The 20,618-nt window shown below is 45.8% G+C and overlaps 1 protein-coding gene across 1 annotated transcript in view; it reads left to right on the forward strand.

Moving 5' to 3' along the window:
* The window catches only part of DOCK2 (dedicator of cytokinesis 2), a 418,809-nt gene that overhangs the window by 385,640 nt on the left and 12,551 nt on the right, over positions 1 to 20,618 (forward strand). The window contains exons 39-46 of the mRNA XM_040444509.1: positions 262 to 351; positions 2,415 to 2,519; positions 4,806 to 4,947; positions 9,592 to 9,673; positions 11,116 to 11,200; positions 12,749 to 12,835; positions 18,262 to 18,438; positions 19,867 to 19,950. Coding sequence (XP_040300443.1) covers positions 262 to 351; positions 2,415 to 2,519; positions 4,806 to 4,947; positions 9,592 to 9,673; positions 11,116 to 11,200; positions 12,749 to 12,835; positions 18,262 to 18,438; positions 19,867 to 19,950 — 852 coding nt within the window. The remainder of the gene's footprint in view (positions 1 to 261; positions 352 to 2,414; positions 2,520 to 4,805; positions 4,948 to 9,591; positions 9,674 to 11,115; positions 11,201 to 12,748; positions 12,836 to 18,261; positions 18,439 to 19,866; positions 19,951 to 20,618) is intronic.

Consider the following 20,618-nt stretch of genomic DNA (forward strand, 5'->3'; position numbering starts at 1 on the left):
TGAAGACCCAAGAAGCATGCAGATAAAGCATTTAGCCTAGTCTCTGGCTGCTTCATTATTTGTCACGAAACTAGAGTGGGGCGGAGGAAGGGTCATGCTCACTGGTAAGTACCTGGCTTGCCGTGCATGGGGCCGGGCCTGGGCTGGAGTGAGGCTTGCAGTACAGTCCCAGGAGTCAAGCTGCCTTGAGTCCCTTCCTCAGCAAGGGTTCTGCAAGCTTGGATGTACCTCCTAACCTTTGTGTCCATGACCTTCCTATAGATGTGGGAAGAAGCCATCAGTCTGTGCAAGGAACTGGCGGAACAGTACGAGATGGAGATCTTTGACTATGAGCTCCTGAGCCAGAACCTGGTAAGACAGGGTGCCCAGGGCCTCAGCTCCCCAGAGAGGCTGGGGAGAGGAAGCAGGAGGCCAGGTGGGGTCAGGACACCAGAAAAAGAATGTACGTAGGGCCTGAGCTGAGTAAGGCTGTGCTGAAAGCCTTCCTTCCCGTTGGGAATATTTCCAGAAGAAGGCATTCTGGGAAAACTCATTAGTGACAGTTTCCCGGATGGAGTAGTAAGTACCTGCTTGGCACTGGGGCTGCTGCTGCCGTTGCACACCCAATAAACACTGTGCTACATTTGCAGTAAAATCGCTACAAATCACTAAGCCAATTAAATAAAAACGCAAATTTGTGCTTTCTGATTAACAGATAAATCACATTAAAATGCTCCCCATCTGGCCATTCCCCATTAGCTCCTCGGTGCTTGTGATTGGTGGTGGTGGGGGGGGGTGGTAAGTGGAGAGTGGGGGAGCCAGCCTAGCCTACTTGTGCTGCAGATGCCAGGGCTTGGCGGGGAAGTGGCCTCTGCAGAGAAAATGCAGAACGTTTGGGCTGCTCCCCCCACTTGTACACCTCCTACATATTTCCTGGCCACTTCAGAGCCAGGACACCAGTGCCCCATGGTAGCCTATTTTGACAGGCCAGTCCAGCTCTGTCCAGGGAACTATAAAATGAGAGTCCAAACATGGAGAGATGATTTATTGTTTCTTTGTGGGGGGGATGGGTATTGAATGCAGTATTCTTGTTAAAAGCAGCTGGGCTGCTAGCTGTTTGTACTGTGTGTAAGATATGATGCAAACACACATATGTAGTCACAGCAAGAAACACTTATATCTACCCTACACATACATCCACATAGATATTTGCAAACATGGGAGCACACATACACAACACGCATCCAGTACACATTTGTACACACACAGAGTACACATTCATGTGTATACATGCACATACACACCCAGTACACATTTATGCACACACACATGCACATACAGTACACATTCATGCATACGCACAGTGAACATTCATGTGCACACATGCACACACGTACTTAGTACACATTTGTACACACACATGCACATACACACAGTACACATTCATGCACATGTTGATGTACATGCATGTCCATTCTCTAAGTCCATGTTGCACAGGCTTGTGTCCATGCACACTTATCTCCCATATTGTATCAAATTTAAGATGCCATCAGTCTGAGATGCAGTCTTTTTTTGTATGTGCCTTGTCATGATTTCTATCTGACTAATAGCAATTCTAAGATGCTATCAGGTGTAAAGTAAGATGTAAACTGTTTTCAGAGATGTTAAAATATGAAGAATGCACACCTATTAGAATTGATGAAATACGTCAAGGGTACATACAAGGGAAGATACATATATCTGGAGATATTTATGCATCCATAGACCCCCACAAACACATGCCTTGTGTGCCCGAAGGAGAGAGTAGCATGGCGAGGTGGGGGCTCTGGACAGCTGGCTGGATTCAGCTTCATACTTACTAGCTGCACTATGAGATACGAAAAACATTTCTTTATCTGCAAAACAGACATACGAAACTTGTGGGCTGTTAAGAGGATGATGTGAGTAAATGAGCTGGTGCAGGTAGAGTGATTAACGTGGAACCTGGTATAGGGTGAATACAGCCATTGCTATTATGATTATAGACATACCCACAGATATGCAAATATGTGCAGTGGGCATCTTGGTTCTGGTATAATGATCGTCTCTCAAGAGTGGCCTCTCTGGACTTTAAGAGACAAAACAGATGAACATAAGGGAAGGGAAACAAAAATAATATAAAAACAGGGAGGGAGACAAAACAGGAGAGACTCATAAATATGGAGAACAAACTGAGGGTTACTAGAGGGGTTGTGGGAGGGGGGATGGGCTAAATGGGTCAGGGGCACTAAGGAATCGACTCCGGAAATCATTGTTGCACTATATGCTAACTAATTTGGATGTAAATTTTAAAGAATAAAAAATAAAATAAAAAAAAAAGAGTGGGCTCCCTGAGATGAATGTGCCTTTGATACACATATCTATGTTGTTACAAGCTGTGAGTTTTCTCCTTCCAGATCCAGCAGGCAAAATTCTATGAAAACATCATGAAAATCCTCAGGCCCAAGCCAGACTACTTTGCTGTTGGATACTATGGCCAGGGATTTCCCTCCTTTCTGCGGGTGAGTTTGAGGGTGACTGAGACCCAGGCCAGGGGCCTGGGGCCTCCCAGCTGCCGCTTTGTGCTTCAGGGATCCGCTTGTACTGAGACTATGTGCTCTCCTCCATCTGAGGGCTGCCCTCACCCCCAGCACATGCCCAGTTTCCTCCATCATCACCACCCTCAGCTACCCCAGTTCCTATAGATACACAGAGCTGCCCCATGAGGTAGCGAGCTCCCCATCTCTTGAGTGTGGTGTTCAAGGGGAGCCGGTGGACTCCTGCTACCCTGCCAGCACTGTAGAGCTCTGGTTCTCAGACCTTTTGGGCTCAGGAATCTCTTTTCTCTCTGAAAAGTTATTGAGGTCTCCAGTGAACTTTTGTATTGATAGACTCTAGCTGTCTACATTTATCATAGTCAAAATTAAAACTAAGAAAATTTTAAAATATTTATCAATTTATTTAACAATAACAATAATTAACCTGTCACATGTTAACATAACTTGCATCATTATGAAAAAATAGTTATATTTTCCCATAAAAAATGTGTGCCAACAGTGAGATTGCTACATATTTCTATAAATCTCTTTAATATTTAGATTAAGAGAGGATGGCGAGGTACTTACACTTTCTTCTGCATTTAGTCTGTAGTGATAGACTACACATATCATGCAGCTTCTGGAAAATTCTACCACACATCTGAAAGAATGGTAGTGAAAAAGGCAAATAACAACTGACCATTATTATGAAGAGTGCTCCTTGATCTCATGAGGCCCTGAAAGGGTTTTAGGGACCTTCAGGGGTCTCTGGAGCATACTTTTTTTTTTTTTTAACATTTATTCATTTTTGAAAGGCAGAGAGAGACAGAGCACAAGTGGGGGAGGGGCAGAGAGAGAGAGAGAGAGGGAGACACAGAATCTGAAGCAGACTCCATGCTCTAAGCTGTCAGCACAGAGCCCCATGTGAGGCTTGAACCCATGAACTATGAGATCATGACCTGAGCTGAAGTCGGATGCATAACTGATGGAGCCACCCAGGCCCCCCTCTGGAGCATACTTTCTGAAGTAATGCTCTTGTGGATTATTCACTGATCATGTAGAGAGTTGGATTAGGTCAGCTGTAGGCTTCCTTCCCATAGGACTCCATCCAGTGAACCTGAGGTTCAATTCTAAAGTCAGGGACATTCAAAAGAAACAGCAAATCTGATCTCTGACCTTACTTGATTTGCAGTCTAGTTGAGAAGCTAAGTTACTCACTGTTACCAGTCAATGGGGAAGTCAGAGTGGACTCACAAAAATAAGCACCACAGGCTGCAAAAGAGGTAGAGAATGAGGGTTTCCTCATTGGAGTAGAGGTGGCTTTCCAAACCTGATTGTACATCAGAACCCCCTGGAGAACGTGTTAAAAACATATATTTCTGGATCTTACTCCCACAGATTCCATTTCAGCAGGTCTAGAGCAAGGCCTATGGATCTGAATTTCTAGAAGTCTCCTAGGCCCATCTGACAATCACCCAGATTTGGAAGCACTGACATGCAGAGGTGACAGACGTGGGTTTAGACTGAAGAGCTTCTGGGCCAGTAGAGGTGGCACGGATGGTAGATATGATCTAGAACAAGGTTTCTCAACCTCAGCTCTACTGACATTTTAGATCAGGTTGTTCTTTGTTAAGGGGGCCGTCCTGTGCATTAAAGGACATTTAGTAGCATCCTGGGCTTCTACCCACGGGGTTCTAGTAGCTCCCCCTCTCCCAAGTTGTGACAACCAAAAATATTTCCAGACATGGCCAGTATCCCTTAGAAGGCAAAATCACCTCCTATTTGAAAACTACTGATCTAGAGAAGGCTAACATAGTCAAAGAAGGGTAAAGAATGTATTTTCATGGATTTAGAGGCAGGAGCTATGTGATGAAGGACCCAAAAACTGGTACCTTCCACCCTGCAGGCCCAGCCTACATGGCTCATTAAAGGCAGGAGGGACCTTTTGTGGTCATGCAAACAGAAGACCAGGTATGACACACTGAAAGCTGAGTGAGGAACAGTTCTGGAACTTATACATAGGACAGTTTGAAAAAGTTCCCAGCATCCACAATCCCCTCTCCTTTTAGAATCATTCTTTTTAAAGAAGTGGTATACCTAGCTAGGTCTGTGAGCTGAGCTTCTGTTTTCTGTGGTGGGGAAGCAGAAAGGAGAGAGATCTCTAGGAGGTCACCAGAGCCGGTGCTCATGTCACAAGCCCCCCAGCTTTGCTTGCATCATGTTTTCCAAGCCTAGGCCCTAATATCTCTGTTGGGTGTCATTTCTCTGCAGAACAAAGTGTTCATCTACCGAGGGAAGGAGTATGAGCGAAGAGAAGATTTCCAGATGCAGCTGATGAGCCAGTTCCCCAATGCAGAGAAGATGAACACAACCTCTGCCCCTGGGGATGACGTGAAGAATGCCCCAGGCCAGTGTATCCTTGGAGAATGGCCCAGCCAGGGCCAGGCAAAGGCCCACAGAGCCCCACCTTAGAGCTTAGAAGCTGCTGCCAGAATCATTGCAGTGGTGCCAACGTCAGTGTCTAGTATGGTATCCAAAGAATCCATCTCGGGAAATTCTAAATGTTGTGCTCATTGATTAATTCACCCATTCATTCATTCTCATAGTGAATACTATAGAGCCCTGGCTCTGTGCCAATCATTGTGCAAGACACTGATGATCACACTCACAAAGTGGTCCTACCTTCAGGGAGCTCATAGTCTAGCAAGTAAAAGAGACAGTGAACAACTAATTGCGCCATTAAATATGTATTTGTAGAAATGGGATTAATGCCAAGAGGAAGCCATGCAGGACACTGTGGGAGGGCAGAGAAGGCTTCCTTGAGGAAGGTAATATCTAAGGTTAGCAACAAGCCAAAGGTTAGCAGGAGGTGGGGAGAAGGGCCCAGACAGAGGGAAGCACAATCGTGCTCACAGGCCTTGAGTGGGAAGGAACACAGTGACTTCCAAGAACTGGAATGGCACCTTACTTCTCTTACAATAAGATCAAAACTCCTGATCAAGGCAAGTAGGTTTTTCACCATCTGAACCCTGCCCCCCTCCCCAGGATTCTTCCTTCCCTTTCTCATGTCTCTTTGGCCACACTGGCCTCGTTTCTGTTGGTTCACTCTGGACCTATGCTGGTTCCCTCTGGACCTATGAATCTTCTGTTCCCTCTTCTTGCCATGCCCTTCCCCCAACCCCTTTCTTACCCATCAGATCTTAACTTGGTGTCACTTCCTGGAAGAGCTTTTCCTGGTCACTCATCTAAAGCGGCCTTTTCTGAACTCTCCATGAGCCTCTTATATCACACCCTGTCTGTTTTCTTTAGAGACTTGATCTCATTCTGTTATCTTTTGTGCTTTTTAAAGGTCCACATAAGCTCGACCATAAGGTCTGGGAGGGCAGAGACCTGCACTGCCTTGTTTGCTGTAGTAAGTCCCCCCATCTCCCCTCATGCCCAGCACAAAGCAAAAAAAAAAAAAAAAAAAAAAAAAAAAAAAAAAATAATTAAAAAAAAAAAATTTTTATAATGGAAAGGGAAACAGGAGAGAGAGAAAAGAGAGATAAAGAAAGAAAAAAAAAAAGAAGGAGGGAAGGGTGCAGGGAGGGAGACAGCACACTGCAGAGGAGGGTGTGGGGGATATGAGATGATGCCAGTGAGGTGTCCATAGGTCCAGGAGCTGACACTGGGCAGGGGGCAAGACTCCTGGTGGCAGAGAGCACATTAACCCAAGGATCGGGCAGATGGCTGAGTGGTGATGTATTAGCCCACCCTGGCTCCCAGCACCACACCCTGTAGCACAAATTAAGTTACAGCCTTTAAAATGGGGTTGGCAGGTTGCATGGCTGGTCTGCTAAGTCTGCCGAACCTTAATCCAAATATTTTCCCCTTGGGTGATACATATTCATCTGTAACCTTTTCATTATGCTCACCTGCCCTTCATGCCTGCTCTACCATGGTATTTGCAAGAGGAAATGCAACTAGTCCTGGGGCTGACTGGTTACAAATGTGATTTTGGTTACAGGCGAGACAGGAGATTAGCACTAAGGCCCTTCTTAAGTGGACTCATGGTGTTGAATAGCTCCATGGCATTTTAGCTTGGGGTGAAGGGAGACTACGTGTTACTAGGTTATCTCATCATATGCAGGCCTGATTTAGTAGCACCAGGAACCAGGTTGAAAAGGAAAAAGGGTTGACATTTGCTAAAAGTCTTCTTCATGCCATGAATAGATTGAGTGCTTTATAACCATTATTTCTTTAACCCCCAAATAACTCTATGGGATGGGTATTATGTCTGTCCTGTTTCATAGAGAAGGAATGTGTAGGGCAAAGAAGTAAAGTAGTTTTCCTAAGGTTACAAACCTAGTTATGGAAGTGAGATTTGAACTCCAAGATCTGTCTCAAAGTGTATATTCTTTCTATAATGCCATTACTTCCACTAAAATTAATGAACAGGATGTTCTTTATTAGCTGTTCATCATGTACCAGGCATTTTTCATGCATTGTTTCATTTTATCCTTATAGTAATCCTCTGAGTTGGGTATTATTACTCTCTGCATATGCAAATAAGAAAACCGAGGCTCAAAAAATACAAGCAGCTTGCACAAGGTGCTGAAAACTGATGGAGCTAGGGTTTGCACCCAGATCTCCTCGTTGCCAAAACCTGAGCTCTGAATGCTCTGTCCTCTCACCTTCACTAGTAGAAAAGCTAGCAAGCAGTTTTGGAAGGGCAACACATCTCATGTCTTCTCTTTTAGGTAACCAAGTAGGGGAAGACATTTGAAAGCTAAGGCCTCTTAGTTGAGTGTCCTGTCTCCCACATTCCCCCTGCCCAAACCTTGGGGTCCCAGTTCCATGTACAGACTCAACATGTAGTGAGACAGTCCAGCCATGCATCCTCCTGGGCATGATTTAAAGGCTCTGGTGTTACTAGTTTCCTCAGGTCAGGTTTGGATTCTCCTCCTGGTTCAAGGCCAATTGCTAAGATCAGTGGATGTGACTTAGAAGCCTCTGTAGAACAAGGGTTGGCCAACTTTTGTATAAAGGACCAGATAGGAAATATTTCAGTCTTTGTTAGTCATGTGGTCTCTATGTCATAACTACTCAACTCTATTGTTGTAGTGGGAGAGCAGCCATAGTTCGGCTGCTACATAAATGGATTGGTGTGGAAACCAAAGTGGTTTCCTTCCCAGAGAAGGGAGCTGTTGGCTATATGGCTTGAAAAAGAAAATGGTTTTTCTGAATATTACAGAAATCCTTCCAGTGAGGTTTGTTATTTATGATAAGCATTGTGTTCTCTCTCTGTCTCTGTCTCTTTGTCTCTCTGTCTCTCTCTCTCTCTCTCTCTCTAAGGAACTCTCATTTAATGTGGAAATATTCTGCAGAGATAAAACAATTAAATTCACAGCATACTAATACGGAGTGAGTTTATCAGAGGGGGACAATTGAATTTAACTTGGAATTGTATTTTGGCCATTTCTTCTGTATGAAAGAATCATAGCTTCTGCCATCAAAAAGCTCACAGTTTGGTGGGGAGGGTCTGGGAAGGGAAAAGGCAGGAAGCTGGAGAGATAAGAGTCCTAAGTATAGGCAAAATGCTGTGGAGAGTCAAAGGAAGGAAACGACACCTGACTGAGGGTAAATTCAATACTTATGGAGCCTGTGGTATTTGACATTTGCCTCAAGGGCTCACAGGAAGAGGGGGTGATGTGAGAAAATATTTCAAGCAAAGGGCATAGTAGAATCTTTTGGGAAACCAGAGAGAAACTTTGAATGCCAGAAAGAAGAGCTTGTGATTCCTTGGTTGGCAAAAATTCCAGGCTCAGGGAGAGTTTTTAGAGTTGTGGTAATCATTGGGTGGAATGAAGGGATTAGAGATCTTGGATACCTGAAGAGAGATGAGTAAAGGAGACATGAAAGGCATGGGAAGGGAAACAGGGGCCAGGAGATGGGATCAGCGATGACTGGTTTTGTTTATTTGGATTGCCATGCTATCGGTTTAAAATGAATAAAGGTCTAGAATAGGCAGACGAAGCTCCCATAGCCTGCGCCCGTGGAAGGCATCACTAATCAATCATAGAACTCTTTCCCACTCAGCCTGGACATGGCCTCAAAATCCTGCCACAAGCAGTTACTTTCAAATTTTCAGGGCTGGAATGCAAAATGATATCTATTTGCATGCTCTAAAGCAGTGCTTCTCAAACTTAAAGATGCCTCTAAATCACATGATGCTCTTATAAAACTCTAGACACTGATTCATAGGTCTGAGGTAGGTGTCACCATTTCTTATAATTTTTTAAATATTTATTTATTTTTGAGAGAGAGAGCATGGGCACAAGCAAGAGGAGGGGCAGAGAGGGGGGGACAGTGGATCCAAAGCAGGCTCTGCACTGACAGCAGGGAGCCTGATGCAGGGCTCGAACTCATGAACTGTGAGATCATAACCTGAGCCAAAGTTAGACACTCAACTGATGTAGGCACCCAGGTGCCCCCCAGACTCATCATTTCTAACAAGGCTTCAGGAGATGCAGATGCTGCTGGTCAAAGGAACACACTGAGGAGCAGTCTAGGGTCAAAGAACCCCAAGCGTGTGGTTAAAAGACCCAACTACAGACTTCTGTTCTGTTCTCACAAGCTGTGTGACCTTCAGTAATTCGCCTGGCCTCTTTGACTTTGATGTCCTCATCTATAAAGGGGGGAGAATTACATTAATAACACTGCTGAGTGGAATTGGCGAGATGCAAGGAGACCATGGGGGATATACTATGCAATTGACTGAGAACTATAAATTCATTATGGTATTACAGTTAGTATAGAAATGATAATGATGATTAAGGACCACTGAACAACTGTTAGCAAGGGCTGAGCCCTGAGATGGGCTTACAAGTGACAGGCAATTCTGATAAGGACCATGATGACTACTAACTTGTCATTAGGATCTAGTTGGCAGCCAGCAGCCTGAGGTCAGTCATTCAATAAAATCTTGGCCCCAGGAGGGCTGTCGTGGGAGGTCTCAACTGGGAACTGTCCCTGCAGCCCACAACACGTTGTGAGCCCTTAACTACAGGAATCCCAGACATCCAGTGTTTCACCGTCCAGCCTGTCTTGGATGAACACCCAAGGTTCAAGAATAAGCCAGTGCCTGACCAGATAATAAAGTAAGACCCACAGTTCATTGGAAGAAGGGATGGGGAAGAAAATCCCATGGAGCTGTCAAGCTGAGCTGGTGGCAGGACAGGCCCTGGTGCCCACCCAGTTCTTTCTCTGGTTTAGCCAGCCTTTTATCTCTTTTCCTCTTGGGAAAAGAATGACCCCCTCCAGCCCAATTAGCAATCTGGGTGCTGTCCCTGAAAAGGCTGAAGCCAGAGAGGGGAGGAACAAGGCACAGTGAAATATCAGGAAGCAGCAATGACATTTCATTGAACTGGAGGTGGAGAGCCTGTCACTCAGGTGACAGAGTGGTTCCAGGGAATGCATAGCCAGAGTGTGTGGGCTGGGCAGGCAACAGACAGGGTGAGGATGGGGACAGTGCTCATACTGAGCACGTTCTTCCAAAGGGACAGCTTTTCAGCATTTGTTGAGGTTGTGCATTGACAGTGGATATGTCCTGACGATGATGAAGGGGCAGTAGAGAAAGCAGCATAAAGGTAAGGTCTCCCTCCCTCTGTTCAGTAGCAGATTGTGAGGTCAGTGATGGGGCCATGAGGCAGGGGGCCTGTGGGGCACACCTCGGAGCTGCCCAGTTTACCTTCCTCAGACCTGGGGTACCCAGTATAGCACCTCGAGTGCCTTAGAGAAAGCCCTCTCCTCTGGGAGGACAGTGGGAAGCAGGAGCTCTTTGTGAGGAGTCTGTCCCAGCAGCCCCACACCAGTGCAGAAGGCTGAGCAGGTATAGCTCAGCTTGGGTCTGAGCCTCCCCCCAACCTCTTCAGCCAGGCACTGGGGCAAGAGATAACAACCATCCAGCTAGCACCGTGCCCTGCCGGCCCCAGTGTTAGAACCTCCCCAGAGATTCAGGAAGAGTGATTTGGGGGGTGGTTGGGATAACTAAAGAAATCTTTGGAAGATACCCCTAGGACATTAGGCTAGGACCGTAGGCATATCTAGATTCTTCACTGAGGTCACAGAAATGATGACCTAGGTATGCATTAATGGTAGAATTCCAACTCCTTGGTACTCTAAGGGGTATTGTGTTCTTAAAGGACATGAGACCTGTTTAGCTTCTCAATCACCTTACAAGGAACACCTGATTTTATTTTTTAATGTTTATTTATTTTTGAGAGGTAGAGAGCACCTACAGGGGAGGTGCAGACCTAGGGGAACACAGACAATGTGAAGTGGGCTCTATGCTGACAGCAGTGAGCCTAATGCATGGCCCAGATTTACAAGCCTCGAGATCATGACCTGAGCAGAAGTCAGATGCTCAAGCAACTGAGCCACCCAGGTGCCCCAGGAGCACCTGATTTTAAATGCTACAATTTTAACTGCCAGACCTGAAGTTCACTGTAGTGGGCCTCCCCTGACAGCACAAGGTCAGCTCAGGTTCTGTGTCAGCAACCTGGCATGCTACCAGGAGCCTCTGCCTCTTTCTGTCTTGCAGCTTTTATAAATCCAACTACGTGCAAAAGTTCCACTACTCCCGGCCTGTGCGCAAAGGGACCGTCGACCCTGAGAATGAATTTGCTGTGAGTATCTTCAGCAGCCTTGATCATTCCCCAGGGCCACCCATCCCAACCAGAACAGGTGTCTGTCAATGTCAGAATGGGAGGGCATTTGATCCAAAGCAAAAAGAAGTAAAGCTAACATCTACTGATACGATGACACCCATTCTCCAGTCTTTTCCATCAGGTTTAGTTTTCATTTCTTGAACCTCTACACTTTCAAGATACCATCCAGGCCTCGTGTGAGGTGTACCTTTCAACCACAGGGCACTCAGGCATTTCCAGAAGGCAGGGACCCTCAGGCTAAGCAGGAGTGTTGATGAAGTCAAACCTTCCAGGACATACTAATAAGAAGACACAGTGATTTCAGTCCCCAGTGTCCACTGTGTGCTTCCCAGCAAGGATCTGTCTTCTAATTCTCACGACTGGCAGAAGGAGGACGCTCTAAGTCTCTCCCAGCTCTTTGCCTTAGACTGATTCTTCAAATCTGGGAGCCACTCGCCCTTTCAGAATATAGTGAACAGACTTGCTGGATAAAGGATTCTCAGCTGCATATTTTTTCTGTTCATCACATTGAAGATTTCCTGCCATTCCTTTCTGGCCTGCCAAGTTTCAGCAGATAGGTCTGCCACTAGTCTTATTGGTCTCCCTTTATATGTTAGAGTGTGTTTATCCCTAGCTGCTTTCAGAATTTTCTCTTTATCCTTGTATTTTGCCAGTTTCACTATGGTATGTTGTGCAGAAGACAGGAGTGCTGATGCATAGGGGCACTTGTACCCCAATGTTTATGGCAGCACTTTCAACAATAGCCAAACTATGGAAAGAGCCTAAATGTCCATCAACTGATGAATGGATAAAGAAATTGTGGTTTATATACACAATGGAATACTACTTGGCAATGAGAAAGAATGAAATATGGCCTTTTGTAGCAACGTGGATGGAACTAGAGAGTGTTATGCTAAGTGAAATAAGTCATACAGAGAAAGACAGATACCATATGTTTTCACTCTTACGTGGATCCTGAGAAACTTAACAGAAGACCATGGGAGAGGGGAAGGGAAAAAAAAAAGTTAGAGAGGGAGGAAGCCAAAACCTAAGAGACTCTTAAAAACTGAGAACAAACTGAGGGTTGATGGGGGGTGGGAGGGAGGGGAGGGTGGGTGATGGGTATTGAGGAGGGCACCTGTTGGGATGAGCACTGGGTGTTGTATGGAAACCAATTTGACAATAAATTTCATATTAATAAAAAAGAATGCAGGGAACACTGTGAACACCCCTCCACCCCAGAAAATGCAGATAGATGCATTCATTATTGCTTAAAAATTCTGACTATTCAGAGACCCCGGGTTAAAACTTACCAGACCTAAATCCAGGGAAAACTTAAACTTCACATCAGGAAAGGATTCTTAAGGGTAAAGTGGGAGTATGTGTCTGGGTCTTGCAACATTTATTCAGGCTCTGGGTTGATGAGAGGTTTGGGGGCCTGGCTGGGTTCTTGCCAAACTTCTCTAATAGCCAGGTTTCCTAAGTGTGTTTCTTTTCTACCCTTGCCACCCCCTGCTTATGGGACAGTCGATGTGGATCGAGAGAACCTCCTTCATAACAGCGTACAAGCTTCCAGGGATCCTGCGCTGGTTTGAAGTGGTTCAAATGTCCCAGGTGAGTCTACAGGCCCTCAGGGAATAGTACATCTCAGGAGCCCTTTAACTGTAAGAAGGGGACAAGCTTTTGTTCAAGGCCACTGGGGAAATGCTAGAATTCCAATTCAGGAAGGGACCTGAGGTACCATCTGGATTACCTGCTTTCAGATTTTTTTCTTAAGCATCAGGTAAACTGAAATGAAACCTACATAGAGTCCTGTAATAAAGCTGATGAATGGGAGCTTCTGTGGTTGGGTGCAGCGAGGAGGCAGAGAGCCTAGAACACCATCCACTTAATCATGTCCTCATATCTTTCTATCTCAGCAGCAACTTAGGGCACCTCTGAAGAATCCCACTATGAACCCATTTTATAGTTGGATAAACTGAGGCTCAGAGAGAGGCAATCACACAGAGGCAAAACACCGGCTAGACTGCAATTGTTTGAATATGTCTTTTGTGTCTCAATAAACTTCAGAGTCTCCATGTCCTCAAACAGCTAAGGATCTTGCAGCTCCCAGGATGCCAAGGAAAGGCCAGGGTGGTTGTGAGGAAACTTAAAAAGTGGGGACATATTCAGGGTGTCTTATTCATTTAACAAATATTTAATAAGTACCTAACACATGTCAAGCACTTGAAGATTTTTCAATGAAGCTTACATTCTAGTAGGAACGACATACTGAAAAGTCAAAGTAACTATAATAATGTCATGGTGATAACCAGTTTGGAGAAAAACAAAAGAAAGGTGGTGGAGGAGAGATGTTATTTCAAACAGGGTGGCCAGCGAAAGCCTCCCTGCCAAAATGGCTTTTGAGCAAAGGCCTGCAGGAAATGAGGGAGTGGACCACACAAATATTACAGAGAAGGACATTCTAGCATTCTAGCAAGTACACAGGCCCTACGGACAGAACATGATTGTGTCTGATTCAGGGCAAGTGAGGATGAGTAGGGGGAGCCCGATACCAAGTCCTGTAGGACCCTGTAGGCCAGCACAGGACTTTAGCTTTTCTACCGAATGCCTTAGAGCCACGAACAGAGGAGGGACATGGTCTGACTGACGTGTTCAAGCCACTGTATCATCAGCTTGAAGCCATTCCACTCCAGCCTTTAATGTCCGCCAGCCGCTTGATGGCCCTCCAATCTCCTGTGCATAGGCTTGGCCTAGACCTTAGGAGAAGTGTAATAATGATTATGACATTAGCAAACGTTTATCAAGCATATGCTAAACTGTTCACATGCATGACCTCATTTAAACCCCTCAACAATGCCGCAAGGTAGACATTATTATTCTCCCATTTGATAGATGAGGGGACTGATGTACAGGTTATTTAAGGTTAGTGAAAGAAGTGAGATTTGACTTTCACCTCCTATATCAGATATCTCAACTGGATTCCCTCTCTCTTTCTACCTGAGCATATCCCTAGCCCATCCCAATGATAAGCAGCACCATGGAAAGGAAGAAACTATTCATGTCCTTTACTCATGGGACACATTGGTACATGATAAGGTTTGACAGGTGTCCCAGGCACTGTATCAAGGGCTTTAAAGCATTATCCCATTTAATCCTCACAAAACCCCGTGACATAGATACTATTACTAATCCCATTTTTGAGGTAAGGAATCAGAAACTTTCGGCTAATATGTAGCCTCTACCCATTGGCCCTGGCTGTGACCTATCCTTTGGGGGTACTCTTTTCCGTGTACCTGCTAGGCCATGGGCAAACCGTCGGAGGTCCTGCTGTGCTCTCTGCCCTCCCACCCACCCTCCACCCCCATTATGGTGTTTCTCCTCAAAGCACCCATCACCCCCTAAGAGACTACATAATTTTCCCATAGGTTTATTTTTAATATCTAGAATTTTAAATATAATAACATATTAGAATATCATCTCTACTAGAATATAAGCTCTAGGAAGAGAGGTTTTTGTCTATTTTATTCCCTACCACATCTCTGAGTGCAAAAATTAGTTTCAGGCACATAATTGGTGCTCAAGACAATTTGTTCAGCAAATCCATCAATAGTCACTCAATTAATATGCAGAACCCCATAGTATCTGAGCTGGTTATTTATTTTATGAACTCAGGGTTGTGAATTTAGGAAAGAGCCAGCATTTTTGTTTTGCTTTGTTTATACTGGTACCTTCTGATATAAGGGTGGGAAGACCTCCAAAAAGTTTATTGCAATCAACTTATCTCTAATAGCCTCCCCTCAGTTGGGTTACCGAGAACTTCAGGATGTCTCAGACATAAAGGTTTCATGCCTGCCAGGTGAGCTCATTTTCAAAAAATTTGGTTTTTTCTTGTATGAATTTGTATCTCGGCTGTTTCTTCCATGAATTGTCAACACTATGGGACTGTTTGTATACAGCCGTGTTTTCTGATGGGATTCAAGTGTCAGTTCTGCATATTAAGGGTTCTTTACTTGTTCTTGGCCCTGAAAACATGCAGTCTTTACAAGTCACCCCAATCTGGGGATCAGAGACCCATATTCAACTCAGGCATTAACAAGCTATGTGATGTTGGACAAACACTATATTTCTGGGCTTTAGTTTTTATCACCTGCAAAATAGAGATTAAAAAACCGTGGAATTGCAGAACTGAAAGGTACTTTAGAGGTCATTTAGTCCAAGAGCTGCAAAATCAAAAGCCTTCAGAACCCAGGAGTATAATGTAAGCATGTAAAATAGTGACGTCAAGACAACAGGGAGTGGCAGAAGCTGTGGCAAGCTCCCTCCAGGTGAATTAATTTTTTTAAAAATGAGAACTCACATACTGGCTAAATGATAGATTTCTCCGGGCCCAGATTGGCCTATCCGTCTCCAGTGTGCAAAGCCATTCCTGGTTTTTGTCCAGTCCCTTTATTTGCTTATAAAAACACTGAAGTCCAGAGTGGGACTTGAAGTGTCAAAGTAATCAGTGGTAGGAGTAAATTATGCGTCTCATGCAGCTCATGGGTTTCCTAAGAGGATTTAGGAGGGTGAGATGAGAGAAACGCCTTTGAAGAATATGGAATTCAGCCACTCGATCGCAAGGGATTACCATCACTTCATCTTTTGGCTGATGTTTCTCCCCCTTGAAACTGTTTCCAAAGTATTTTCTCCCTGATAATTTATTGCCCAACTCACAGCAAGTTGGGCAACTGTTACACAACTATGCTGCACTACACTGCAGAAAAGGAAAGCAAGGCTTAGCTTAGAAAAGTGTCCAGCGATCCAAGAGGCTGACTGCATCCTAACAGAGAACTTAAGGCAAGTTTGGTAGCAGAGTGTGAGCTGTCTGTGGTGGGAGCAGCTCACCTTTGGAATCAGGAACACCCCTGTCCCTGCTTCCTCCCAGCTCTGCAGTCATCTGCCCTGGGGCAAGTGACCTGACCTGCTGACCTGCTGTGGGGGGAACAAAAGGAAAGTTCGAGAGTGTTATAAGCCCAGCCTGGGCTGACACATAGGAGGCAATCAGTAAATGGAGCCGGCTCCATTATCATGATCAATGCTTTTATTCCTGTTACCAGCCCCTGACATCCAGGCCTCCCACCAAATACATAACCCCATAACTCTGCGAGAGCTGTATATTCAGTCGTAGGTGAGAAACCCAAAGAATGTTCATTCTCATTCTCTGTTCCTGATGGTTATAATGAGGCTAAAGACTTAGGGATTCAAAAATAGCTTCAGAAATGAGGGGAAAAGCCAATCAATAGGACTTTCCATTTTTAATAACTCACCTTAAAGCCTGCGTGTTTCAGACATGCCAGGCTATTGTTGAAATCCAGGTGTGGTGCTGGGCTGAATCCAAGTGGTCCTGACAGATTTTCCTTAGAACTCGGTCTAGACCTCAGCTTTGTAAAACCCTTGTGGGGCTGGTCTGTGTGCTGCACCGAAATGAGACCCAGGGGTGCAGCTTGTGGCATATGGACTGCAGCCCCCACCAACACGAGCAGCCTTCACCTCATTTCCCTCATATGTGTGTTTGTGTGTGCGCACGAGCATGTGTGTGTGTGTGTGTGTGTGTGTGTGTGTGTGTGTGTGTCTGAATGTTGACTGTGCCAATGTGATGTGGCAGGGGGCAGAAAGAAACAGAGGTGGCATCTACCCTTTTTTGCTGCAGAGGGCAGTCATCCTCACAAAGGTTCAGAAACACGGGGGTAAGAGGCTCGGATTTCACAGATCCAAGGAAATGGTTTAAGAGGATGACCAAGAACATGGCTGTAGAGGCTGGTTCTGCCCTTCTCATATACACAGTAGTTATAACTAGCAGGTGCCCATTTTTAAAGAATTCTGCTACGAGTCAAGTGTTGTATTATCTAAAACAATCTTTGCTACTTCCCAGTGAGGCAGCGACTATATCACCATCATCTCACAGATGATAAAATGTAGGGTCCCTTCTTCCAAGAAGTCTTCTCCAATTCCTTGGCCCTTTTGTCCAGCCTCTACCCTGCCCTGCTGACAAGTCTTCCCTTCTGAGGACGACTGCCGGTCTCTGTCCTAACACCGACAAGACTTAATAACAACGGCTACCAGCTACTCTCTGAAGCGGGTTTTCTTATCCTCATTTTACCAAGGAGTCAACCAAGGCTCAGAAAGGTTAGAAACTGGCCCCAGGTAACACAGCTCGAAAAAAATGGCAGAGCTGAGATTTATACTCAGCTTTACTTTGTTTAGTTCAAGGGTCCACAAACTATGGCCTGTGGGCAGGATCCCACCTGCACCTGTTTTATTGAAACAGCCAGGTTCATTCATTTACATATTGCCTGAAGCTGCTTTCTCCCTGCAAGGGCAGGGTCGTATCCTTGCAGCAGAGCCTAAAATATCCACTGCCTGACCCTTTCACAGAAAAAGTGTACAGACCCCTGTGCTTAGTTTTGTATTCCAGATCCCATCTTTTGAAAACCGCACTGTTTTGCCAGTTCCCATTTGATGGCACTCTGTTTATATGCTTTCTAAAGAGGTGTTGGAAAGGGGGTTAGTTTTATCTTCTCATCTAAACTGAACCTGCCTTGGAGCAGTGACCCTTTATACAACAATCTTAGGACCTACTATGGGCGAGGCTGTGTGATCACATCACCAGGTGCTCACACAGCTAATAGCTCACACATAGTAGGCGGACAACCAATACCGGATGGGTTGAATTGGAGCGTGTTTCGCCCAGGTAATAAGAAGAGAAAACTCTCCCGAGAGCACACCCAGCTTCTGAAACCCCAGCCAGAGCTTGAGACTTCCTGCCTCTACCTCCCCGGGGAAATGCCTTTCTCACTAAGCAGAAAGTTAGCCTGTCTCTCCCCAGACAGAAGACAGCCCCTAGAGCTCACTAATTATAACAAGAGCCTGTTACAGTCCCTCAGGGAGCATTGCTTCATTTGAATTCCAACCCCGGTTGAAATCAATACCAATAATTCTATCTGTTTTTAAAGCGACCTGCTAAGGCTCTTTCTTCTTGGTGATCTCGTTTTCAACAGACCACAATTAGTCCTCTGGAGAATGCCATCGAAACCATGTCCACAGCCAATGAGAAGATCCTGATGATGATCAACCAGTACCAGAGTGACGAAAGCCTCCCCATTAACCCACTGTCCATGCTCCTGAATGGGATCGTGGACCCTGCTGTCATGGGAGGTTTCGCCAAGTACGAGAAGGTGAGGGCTGCTGTTTAGGCCCCAGTGGCGACAGAGCAGTGGCAGGAGGGCCCCGGGGGGAAGATGTAACTGCCTGTCACTATCTTACTGTAGCTGTTTGTCAGCTTGGCAGACCTCATACGTCTTCCAGAGTTTCTACGGCCCCTCTCTCATCTCCTTTCCAGCCTCAGTGCTACACTCTGCTGTGGCAGGAAGGAGTAGGGATCACACGGATCCCCTGTGCCTCTGGGCACATCCAGGCACCTCCATCGGTGAAAGGCTCTGGATCTGAGCCAGATCGCAAAAGTACAGGAGCCACAAATCAAAGTGCATGCCACTTTGTGTGAATCTATCTCTTCCGCAGATGATTAAAATGACCTCAACAAATGGAAATAAATGAAACCCAGGATCTGTGAAAATAGAGAAAAGAGAGGAGATCAACTCCAAAATGGGAGTTATAATCTAGGTATCCAGATCATAAGGTCCCTCCAGAGATACCTACACATTTTAGCCACCGATTTTATTTTTGAGCCTCCTGGTATCCATGGCAAAAAGGGAAATGCCAATAATTCTATGAGTCACATTTTCCACTGGGGAAAATACCAGTTTCTCAGGAGAGGGACAGAGCTTTTCCCAGCACTAAAGTAGAATAAAAAGTCCTTATTGTGCTTTTACCTAGTACAGACATTAATAGCACAGATGGAAAAATGAATGCCTCATTCCAATATATCTCATAAAGAATTCCCTATTTCTGTGTCCTCCACTGATATAAAACTAAGAAAACTATGCAGAAGTCTAATTCAGGGACAGTAACTCCAGTCACACAAGCAGTCCTCCTAGCCACCCTGGGATACCCCATCAGTCATCATCAGTAACCCTTTGTTTAGCCTTGAGAGGTGATAATATATGTCTGTGTGTGTGCACATACGCAAAGGACATAAGTCTCAGAAAGAGCTGGGGGGTGGGGGTGCGGGCAAGGGCACACACAGGGAGGTGGTAAGGCCAGCTGGAGCACCACGGGTGAAATAACTCTTTGAGTTCTCTTCCCTGAGGCAATGCTCTCAAACTTGAAGCAGCATCAGAATCTCCTACGGGGCTTCTTCCTCCACATCCCCACCCACCCCACCTAGAGGTTCTGATTCAGTAGGTCTGGGTGAGACCCAAGAATTTGTACATCTGACAGATTCCCAACTGAGGCTGATGCTTCCGTTCCAGGGAGACTTGGAGAACTCCTTCCCTGGGGTTTGTGGCCCTTGCCCAATGGGTTCTGATCTGAGCCTCTAAGAAGAGGAAACAGTGTCAGTCCCTACAGGTCCCTGTCCCATCCAAATACGTGTGACCTCATGCCTGCCCCCCTCACATGGAGTCCTCTCACAGTAACAGAGACATTGGTTTTGGGGTCCACACCAAATGAACAGGAAATCCAAACTTCCTGCCTGTCTTCCCCAGGCCTTTTTCACAGAGGAGTACACGAGGGATCACCCTGAGGACCAGGAAAAACTGAGCCGCCTCAAGGACCTGATTGCATGGCAGGTAAAGTGTAGCTGGACTGGGGCGGGGTCGCCCTGCCTGCTTTCTGTCCTGTTCCGACTCCCTTGCCCTCTGCTTGCTAGCTTCTGGCTGGCGTGGCCTAGGTTAACCTCTTCTCCTGTCCCTTGACTTCCAGCCCTTCTTCTGAATCTACATCTCACACAAGCAGGCTTATCCTGGAACGGGGATTTGGGGCCACTGCACCCTTGGGGTGCTGGGCAGTGATGCTGTGCTGCATGATGCTAACGCTGCTCTATCGGATGGATGTTGAATTCAGAGGAGGTGGCTTATCCCTGTGGGACTGAAATGAAAGCCAGGACCCCCCCACCTGGCACACGCCAATCAGATAGTAGATTTGGGCCCCCCACACGTACTTCTCCTCCTGCTAAAGCTGACCCAGTTTGTGGCAGATAATGCTCAGATGGATTACCAGGTTTGGAAAATAATTGAGGCCTCTGTCTGGTGGGGTTTGGGTCAAAGAGCCTGCATTCTGCACCTCCAGAGCCAAGCCAGAAAACTTGGATGGCCCTGTCCTTCCTTCTGCCTGCTTGTCTTTGTCTCCCCTCCATCCCTTCTCTCCTGGCACCCCGCCCCCTCCCTCCATGATCTCCTTCTTTCTATCTCTTTCTTCCTGCGCATCTGTCCCTTTTTCTCATAGATGTTTCGGCTTC

This window comes from Herpailurus yagouaroundi, unplaced genomic scaffold, assembly GCF_014898765.1.
Source record: "Herpailurus yagouaroundi ecotype Mexico unplaced genomic scaffold, PumYag 29, whole genome shotgun sequence".
NCBI lineage: Eukaryota > Metazoa > Chordata > Mammalia > Carnivora > Felidae > Herpailurus > Herpailurus yagouaroundi.